At 44.9% G+C, this 10,081-nt stretch overlaps 1 protein-coding gene across 1 annotated transcript in view; it reads left to right on the forward strand.

Moving 5' to 3' along the window:
• Positions 1-6,190, forward strand: part of TP53BP2 (tumor protein p53 binding protein 2) — a 50,112-nt gene extending 43,922 nt beyond the window's left edge. The window contains 2 exon segments of the mRNA XM_039883312.1: positions 2,993-3,192; positions 5,984-6,190. Of these exon segments, the coding sequence (XP_039739246.1) occupies positions 2,993-3,192; positions 5,984-6,025 (242 nt within the window). The 3' untranslated portion in view covers positions 6,026-6,190.
• The last annotated feature ends 3,891 nt before the right edge of the window (positions 6,191-10,081 follow it).

Consider the following 10,081-nt stretch of genomic DNA (forward strand, 5'->3'; position numbering starts at 1 on the left):
GTGTATGGGGTGGGGTGGGGCGGGGGGGCAGTGAGTTCCCTGGATTTTCTTTAATTATTTTTGTTTTTTTTTTATTAGTTTTAGGTATACAGTTCATTGCTAGACATTTGTAGAGTTTATGAAGTGATTCCTCCATTACTCCATCGCCCGTCTGGCTCTGCACACGGCGATCACAGTCCTGTCGACTGTGCTCCCTCCGCCGTGCTCTACATCCCTGACCGTTTCGTAACCACTAACTGGTACTTCTTTGTCCCTTCACCTTTTTCTCCCAGCCCCCTCTCCGCTCTGGCAGTCATCAGATTGTCCTCTGTATCCGCGAGTCTGTTTTTATTTAGTGTGTTCTTTTCGTTCCTTAGATTCCACATGTAAGTGAAAGCATATGATATTTATCTTTCTGTCTGACTTATATCACTCAGCACAATAACCTCTAGGTCCATCTATCTCATTGCAAATGGTAGGATTTCATGTTTCTTAATGGCTGTGTAATATTCCATCGTATATATGAGCCATAACTTCTTTATCTGGTTGTCTGATTGATGGTCATTTAGCTTCTGTATATTGGCTTTTGTGAATAGCACTGCCACGAACGTAGGGGTGCATAGATCTTTACAAATTAGTGTTTTGATTTTCTTTGGATAAATATCCAGATGTGCAATTGCTAGGTCAAAAGGTAGTTCTGCTTTCACCTGTCAGTTTTTATTGTTGATAGTTATGATTACTTTTTGTTTATGTTGTGAACTCCGGACCCAGGAATAATTTTGATATATCGAGATATTATTTTTAAAATCAATATGATGTTAATATATATTTTCTGTTAAATGTCTTGGCCATCGCGAGCTCTATTTAAGTATGGAATGTGATTTTTAAAATCATTTAGAGACAACTGATAAGATCTTTTTAACTTACGAAACACGGTGCAGACACAGTAAGTGTTTCTGACAAAGATGCGTAGTTTAAACGGTAACGATAACAGATAGACAACAATGAGTGTCGCGTGTCCCACTTAGGACACAGCATTGGTTCCCTCTACCGCAGCCTGGCCCCCTGTCCCGCCGTGGCCCCCACATCCGCGGCCCCCACATCCACGGGTCCCCACATCCACGGCGGCTGCTGCCTTGAATTTTGTTTCTCGTGTCTGTCATCCCTTCCTTTTAAAAAAGTTATCTCACCTGCATGTGAATCTTATGACTGATATTGTTCAGTTTTGCGTGCTTTTGAACTTTCCGTGAAGTAAAGTGCGTTGGTGACTCTCTGGCTCGCCTTTCTCATTCACCACGTTTTTGAGATTCCTCTGTGCTGCCGCGCGCAGCTGTGCTTTCTCTTCCCTGGGCTGTGCTGTTCCACTTTATGGCTGTAGCACAATTTATCTTTCCGTTCTACTTTTGACAGACATCAGCCTGTTTGCTTCTTTCTTCAGTTGTAAACACTGGTCCTGTGACCATTTTGTCCTTGTCTCCTGGTGTCTGTCTAGAAGCAGAATTGCCAGGTCACAGTGGTGCAGAGAGTCCCTTCTGCCCCGTGTTCTCTTTGACCCGTGTGGACTTGCAGTATCACACCGTGGTTGTAGTTTGCATTTCCTGTATTACCAGTGATACAGAGCATGTTTTTTTTCAAACAGTAATTTGTAAACTCTTAGTTTGGTAAATAGCACAGTAATGAGAAATTTTCTTCCCATTCCTAATAATTTTTTAGAAGTGAGACTCGAGTTGTTATTTTGAATATACTGAAATATCCAGAATTTCTCATCCACCACCTTCCCCATTCCTATCCCAAACAGATGATGAGTCTGGCCAGCTTGAAAACTTTGTGGAATTACAGTTATGTGAAGTACCGTTGTCCTCGTGAATCTCGCTAGCATGCTTTGCATGTCTTACTTAAACAGGAAGGTCGGGAATTTACTTGTCCCCATTAGTAGAAACCTAACTGTTTAGGTTGGCAGAACCTTCTTTTGGAAAAGAAACAATTTCATGCCCAGAATGAGAGAGAGAGATATTGCATGCTACGTCATATTAATCGATATTGGAATAATAAGTTCATAGCGTTCACATAAGTCGAAAAAACTGACTATTCTAAAGCAAGCAGATATTTTCCTGGTGTTTCTAGAAACATAAAGGTGAAAGTAATCGTGAACTCAGCTGCTCAGCTCCGCAGTGCTACGTCCTTTGCTTTGTGGTCATCATGCTGTGCCCCATAGGACAGAGGCATGAGTGGAGAAAGGTGACACTTAATGTAGTAGTTACTTTGCGAATCTATTATTAACTCTGGTGAAAAGTGGACTTTTGAGATTTATTTTTCCTCTCCAGTTTGTGGATTTCAGTATCTTTTAGAATTCAGATTCTCACTATCTTAGAGCTGGCTACATACAGACTTATAGCCTCTCTAAAACACTTAGCCACGTTTCTACATCCTAGCATGTTTTATAATTTTTTTTTTTATCTCTCCCCAGTTGGAAGCTGATAGAGAACACTTTAGTAGGTGCACAGCCCTTCTGCCCTTTTCCTCTCTCTGCCCTGAGCTTTGGACGGGAGGGGAACGCGGTACTGTTTCCACGGTCCCGTGGCCGTCACACTTAGGAGCGGGCTAAGATCCGACGAGCATATGTCCACTTTTCACATCCTGGACTCGAGCAGCTCTTTATTTATTTATTTATATTCATTCATTCATTCATTCATTCATGGCGGGGCAGCTCTCTTTTTTTATTCCTGGGTCACAGACGCTTTTGTATTCTGAGTCAGACCAGTGTTGAGAGCTGCCCAGGTGTGTGAGTTTTCAGAGTTATTTTAGGGCTGTGGCACCTGGTAATTGGCCCTCTGTGCCGCGGGCCTTCCGCCCCGGCCCCGCCAAGCCTGTCCGTCGTGAACGTTCAAGGCGGTACATTCCGACGTGGCAGCGCGTGCCCACGTGTCCTCCGGTTTTGTTCTGCGAAAAGTTCTTGAGGGTGATATTCTCTGAGTTACGTATTCTGTGCTGTCTCTTGCCATCTCGATTTTAGGAGTTCAGGAGAAAATGGGCATCATGAACAAAGGAGTCATTTATGCTCTTTGGGATTATGAACCTCAGAACGACGACGAGCTGCCCATGAAGGAGGCGGACTGCATGACGATCGTCCGCAGGGAGGACGAGGATGAGATCGAGTGGTGGTGGGCACGGCTGAGTGAGAAGGAGGGCTACGTGCCCCGCAACCTGCTGGGGGTAAGTGGCCGCGACAGCAGCGTCTTCCGTGTGTCCGAGAGGGGCTGGGCGGAAACCGCGGTGGGACTGAAAAATATTGATAGCCTTTAGGTTTAGACTTACAGCCACGTTTTCGATGATTTCGATTATGATCAACAGCACATTTATAGAGGGCACAAGGCTCGTCTGCTTTTATAAAAAGGTAACTGGATAATGTGGTAGGAATTGAGCTTATGACATTTGAAAATTTAAATTTGTTTAAATCAGGATCTGTAAATCTGGAAGTGAGCTTGAACAAGACACTAACAAGATTTTTTTGTTCTTTCTCTACTATTTGATTTTAAGTTTCATAGAAACCAAGAAAATAAAAGGACATAGCACATAAACCAGTAACACACATTAGTACGAAGGGAAGACTGTCATCAGATAAACGTCAGCAGTATTGTCAAGGAAAAGGCTAGCTAGAGTGTTCGGACAGAGGCAGCAAAGAGGAAACGGGAAACAGTGCATCAGGCTCTTTTACGGTCCCCGTATCCCCTTGTACAGCTGTGTGTGCGTAGGGCGCACACTCAACAAATGAAGGGAAGAAATGATAAGGATAACTGAGGGACTGAGCTAGAAGCTTAAAGGTACAAGTGCTCGCAGAAGCTGCTGCTGGCGAGGAGGTAGGCGCTTCTGGGGCGGGGCTGGGCCCCTGTGGCCCGGACGCACAGTGCATAGATCAGGAGCCCTGGCTCCGGTCCCGGCAGGCTTAGGATCCGGGCCAGGACAGTAGAGGGACATAGGGGAACTGGAGGGGACGTCCTCCTGAGGTTGTCGCGAGGAGCAAGCAGGTATCTGACGTATAGCAGATGGGAGATGTTTTTATTGGTATTTTCTTCAGCTGTTGGACAGACATGGTCTGGGGCACATGGAGCTTCTGCTCCGGCCTTAAAGCCTGAATCGGGGTTCTGTCTGGGTGTCCTCTGCCTCGGCATTTCTTGCTGTGGAGTTGGTTAAAATGACCCCAGCGTCGGGACCTGGCTGTCTGGGCTCTGGCCAGCATCTCCTCCTCCCCACTCTCCCTTGTCCATTGTTGTTTGTCTTATATGCAGCATGGATGACTTCATCCGTCCCGACTGCTCCTTCCAGATAGCAAACTTCATGATGAAACAAACATTTGGGGTTTAGACAGTATTCCTTCACAGTATCATAATGTAAATTAGTAGAGAAAAATGAAAGTGAAAAAAATTAGGAATGGAGCCCTTTAAAAAAGCTTTCGAGTTACCAGATGAAAGTAGGAACGGAAAGGTGGTTCTCTTTCGAGCAGCCCCGTTTGCTTCTGCGACGTCCGGAGCCCCAGAGGAATGTGACGTTTGTGTGCAGCCATCTTCCGTCTCTACAAACCGCAACAGCAGATGAGCAGTTTTACGTTTGCACTTTCCTACCTGAGCAGAGCTCTGCCTCTTAGAACCAGTTGCTTACTTGAGTCTTAATTTTCTAACAAAGAGGTCCCGTGGTTATTGACACGTGGGGAGAGTGATTTATTCCCAAGCGCGGAAGCCGTTGGCCAGTGGCTCAGTCCTGCTCCATGTGTACGGCCCTCAGAAGGTTCCGAAATCAACAGACTGGAGATTTTCATCTCAGTCTGACATTTAAATATTCTCAGCCCTTTGGAAATCTGTTCTGGATAGAAGTGGCTTCTACACCAGTGGTCCCCAACCTTTGACCAGAGCTCTTATAAGAATCTGCTGCCTGATGCTCTGAGGCGGAGCTGAGGCGGTGATGCTGGCGCTGGGGAGCGGCTGCAAATACAGACGAAGCTTCGCTCGCTTGCCCGCCACTCACCTGCTATGCGGCCTGGTTCCTAACAGGCCATGGACTGGTGCCGGTCCTTGTCCCAGAGGTTGGGGACCCCTGTTCTACACAATTTTTTCTGGTTCCTTTTAAAAAAGGAAATTGCATAAATGTTAAATTTTTAGTCAGAGACTCAGATATGAGTCTAGAATATTGTATTGGCTAAATAGCTTTTCTCTGATAAATAATCCTTTATATAATACTGATCCACCGGTTTGCTCCCTAGTTTCCCAGCTGTAAGTCTGACTCTGCTTTCTTTCAGTAAACCTTTTTTCCTGCTTTGTCTAGGCGGAGGAAGAGGGGAGGAGGGCTTTTGTTTAGTTTGCCAGTTGAATTATTAGTTTGACTTGTTCTTGGCTTCAAGACTAGAGAGCTTGTGACCTTCACACACACGCTTCTCTTCAGCACTTGCAATGGAAAACACAAACCCGCAAATTCCTAAAACACAACACTCCACTTATCCTTCCTTATGTCTGTAGACTTTTAGTCTGGCGTTTCGTTCCTGACGGTCTCGAGTCCCATGACACAGCGTTATGACTGTGGTGAATCAGGTTAAAAGAGACTCTGATCTATTATCTCTCCCTTGGAGTAGCAGCTCCCATGCTGGAACTTATAGCATATATTGCAAATCACCTTCAGCAGTTCGTATTCTTATTAGACTTGATTTACAGTTCAGTAGGCTGTGCAGATTGAGTTCATGTTTAGCCATCGTGGATTTTTATATCAATTCATACCAAGGTATTGTCACCATTAAGGGACCCTGTGACTTTTGAATGTCCTTGTAGAATAGCTGATTAGGAGAATTGCTAAATGTGAGTCTTGGTGTCCTCAGGCAGTTTTAGGTGCTGTCACATGACAGAATGAGTCCTTTCTTTAGTTTAATTTCTCTCCTTTGCCACCCCCACTACTTCTTGAGATTTTGTTATACTTGCCCATGTTTGTACAATGTATAAATATTTTATAAACTCTTTTACAGCTATACCCAAGAATTAAACCAAGACAAAGGAGTTTGGCCTGAAACTGTATAGAAGTATAGTTAATGAAGAATTAATCTCTGTTATCACTAAGAAGTAATATGATTGTTTTTGGCACAAATTTCACAACTTATTTTAATGACAATGTAACTTGAAAGCCATGAAGAATGTGCTCTGGAAGAAAATGAAGGGTTGAAGCACTCACTGTCAGTGGGGGGCATTCAGCACCGTGAACGGAGCGCCTACGTAAGCCGACCTAACGGCGCTGGGGTTCCAGGTGCACTCAGAAGGATGCTCAGTGACAATCTTGTTTCCCACAAGAAGTGGTACCATTTATTGGGCTGCTGGGAAATCAGCTCCATGTCCTGCTCCGCTGGAGTTTTTCAGCACCTGCCCTCGTACCTGTCTTCCCACCGGAAAGGACCAGCGCCATCACGGCGCCACCTCAGATTGTCCCTCAGCACCAGCAGGCCCTCGGGACCCGCACGAAGGCTCGAAGGTGTCGCACCCCTGGATGTCGTCAGTGAAGAATTGTTGGCTGGTCGTCAGTGAGCAATAACTTTGTTATATGAGTTCTCGTAGCATTTTAAAAATTATACGTGTATTTGAAGTATTGAAAGCAAGCTACACTACAGGTAATTAGGTTTAGAATCTTGTTTTTAGGCTGAATTTGAATCTATATTTATTGCCTTTTGTATCTTGGAAATTAGAGATTTGTTATAGATTTACCCATAATATTTGTCGAGATCATAGGTGACTTAAAAGCAATTGTAATAAAATTAAACTTTTCGACGCTAAGATTTTTACTGGTTTTAGTTTCTGATGTCATCAACGGACTTGTATAAGATTCACCCGCCATTGCAATATCATACCCAGCTGAAAAATAATTTACCAGCCATGTGATTAAGAAATACTTGCTTACAGAAAACTCTGCGTTTGCAATTTATGAGTTTTGTGGTGGTCTTTGACGTGGAATTCAGTTTCTTTCTTTAAGATCTTAGAGACCATGGGTGGTAGAATAGGCTGTTTTAGTGTCCTCATTTTATTTCATGTGTCTTCACAGAATTATATATATTGATGTATGGGATAGAAACTTATGTAGACAAGGCCTCCACATTTCTTTTATTAATTACCAAGTTCATGAGTTGTTTTGGAAACTATTTTGCTTAGCGAAACTATTTTATTTACTAGAAGGTAGAAATGAAAAAACCAATGGTCGCTTTTCCTTATGTGTTTTTATAGCTGAATTCTAGCAGGAAAGGAAGGTGAAAGACCATACACACCACCATGCCTTTCAGAGTACGGGAGAAATAGTGACAACACGAGCTAATAGTGTCACAAGACGCGTACGTTAGACAGAATTCTAAAGATCACCCGCCTCCATCTTCCTGTCAACTGGTGCTATGGACTGAGTTTGTGTCCCCCTAAAACCCATTTATTGAAGCCCTAACCCCCAATGCGATGGTGTTTGGCGGCGCAGCCTTTGGGAGGTGATTCGGTTGACATGAATGAGATCATGAGGGCGGATCAGTGTCCTTACAGGAGGAGCCGCTCTGCCCTCCATGTGAGGGCACAAGAAAGCCATTTGCAAGCCAGGAAGAGCTTCTTCACCAGACACCGAATCTGCTGGCACCTTGATCTTGGACTTCCCGGCCTCCAGAACTGCGAGAAATAAATGTTCATTGTTTAAGCCACCTGGTCTGTGGAATTTTATCATAGCAGCCTGAGCCGACTTAAGACACTTGGTTATTCAGTCAAACACTAATATAGGTACTGCGATGGGGGCCTTTTCTGATTTAATTAAATTTACTAATCAGCTGACTTTAAAAGAGGGAGATTATCCTGGATTATCCAGGTTGACCCAGTAATCACAGGAGCCCTTCAGAGCTGGAGAGATGAGGCAGACGGGGAAGTCAGCGAGATTTGAAGTATGGGAAGTACTCACCCTGCCATTGCTGGCTTTGAAGATGAAGGGGCCATGAGTCAGGGACTGTGGAAGCCAAGAAAAACCCCTGGCTGACAGCCAGCAAGAAAGTGGGTTCCTCAGCCCTACAGCCATGTGGAACTGAGTTTGGCCAACCTGAGTGGGCCTGGACACAGAGCCTCTGCGAGGCTCCAGGGATGAATGAGTTAGCCCAGTGAGACAGGCGTTGGACTTTTAGAAAACTGTGAGAATGTGAGTGTCTTTTAAGCAGCTACGTTCGTGCTAACATGTTACTGCAGCAACAGGAAGCTAATACCATGTTGATTCTAGTCCTGGGCTGATGTATTTACTAAGCTGCCACCTGACCTTGCCCAGGACACTCCACCCCACTGAGCCTGTTTTCCTAATATGAACTGGAGTTTAATACCATCGCCTCTACACACATCAGATACTTGAGGAAAACTGTGCCAAGTACTGTGTCGAGGTACTTGGTAAGCTCTGAAGAATTGCACAGTTGTATGAAAAGGGAAGCTGTGGAAATTGGGAAAACACGATCGTCTCAGTTTTATTTCTTTAGGCCTAAACTTTGAACATCATTTGTTTTCATTCTCTCTTTTTGGCTTTTTACTTGTTTATTATCAGAGTATCTTTATATCAAAGCTCTTTATAGAAATATTTAAAAGTACAGAGAAGCATTATGAAGCAGGAGGCAAAATGACAACTGTTAACATTTGGGTATATTTCTTTGTTATAGTCTTGTGTGATTTTTGTCTTCACGTGATTGGGAACATAGTGTTTAGTTCTCTCGATAGTCTCCTGTTGTATGCTTGATACGGCATCATAAACATTTTTAATGCCTGCATAATGTTCCATCATATAATTTATCCAGCCTATCTAACGTTGACCATGTGGCTGTTTTCCATCTCTTGTGTGTGGTGATTGATGCCGTAGTCGCATCTTTGTGGTAGCAAAGTTTTTAGATTCTTTGGAGCCTACTACAGAGGATGTGTCTGTGGTTAAGTGTATCTGAGAATGTGGGGAGCACTTCCAGGCGCTGAAATGCTGTGCACAGGGAGGTCGAAGCGAGAGGGGCTGAGTGCCAGGCCTGAGGCGCAGTCCGAGGAGGGCCGCGCCCTGCCCTGGAGGGGAGGAGGCAGGGAGGGGCTGGAGGTTAGGGTGACTTCCTCCCAGGGCGGAAAGTGGAGGGGATTTACCGTCTCCCCTGTAAAACAGGCATTGACCAACGTCTTACGTGGGAGAATTCGGGATACTTGATAATTCCTTCCCCTTTTCTAATCTTTCCTAAATTTATGATAAGCACATACCGTTGATTAAAAAAACATCATTTCTCCTACTGTCACTGAAACAGACTTTTGAAAGTGAGGTTGGCAGAGTAGGTCAGCTCTACAAATGAAAGAAGGTGCAGCCGGAGAGGCAGAGCAGCCAGCACAGGGGCACAGGCTCGGGTGGCCTTTCTCCTAGCTCCAAACACTGCCATCGTTCAGCCGCTTTAGTCACATCCTCAGCTGTCTGGTCCCCAGGCCACTTTCAGGCCTGGGTCCCTCCAAACACCTAACTCTCTCCTAAGCTTGTGTGGCCGAATAGAGAAATCACACTGCGTGTTCTCATTCACGGTCTCGTTCATTCATCATCATATTCTCTCATTCACGTTCGTGGTCTCTGGGGCCCTCGGACACCACCCAGCAAGCAGGAAGAACTTAACCGCATTTGAGTAGCATTTGCGGATCCCATCTTCCTATCCTGTCGTGAAATATTAGGCTGGCATTTGCCTGTTTCAAGTCATTAGCTCGTTCCCGTGTTTTATGGTTCGTCCAGGATCACAGACAGCAGGCCAGTGACGGATCTGCGTGCCTTCCCAGCTCGCTCTTGTTCCCACACCAAAGTGAAGTTCAGGTGGCCGGCCAAACGGGGAACTCGCCTGCACCTCCTTAAGAGAGACCAAGAAGCAGCAGAAACGAGAGCTGTACCTACTTTATGATCAGTTAGAGCTCCTGAATTGGATTTTTAAAAAAATTTTAGAGCTGCACATTGAAATGACAGATCAGATGCCTATTTGGGAATTGAGTTTGTCACACACTCACATTGGAAACAGGCTGCAATGGGTGTGCTCGGAAGGGCCAGCTGGGGCCCCCCAGGAAGAACAGCAGGGCACGCG

The sequence above is a fragment of the Pteropus medius genome, unplaced genomic scaffold, assembly GCF_902729225.1.
Source record: "Pteropus medius unplaced genomic scaffold, Ma_sr-lr_union100, whole genome shotgun sequence".
NCBI classification, from domain to species: domain Eukaryota; kingdom Metazoa; phylum Chordata; class Mammalia; order Chiroptera; family Pteropodidae; genus Pteropus; species Pteropus medius.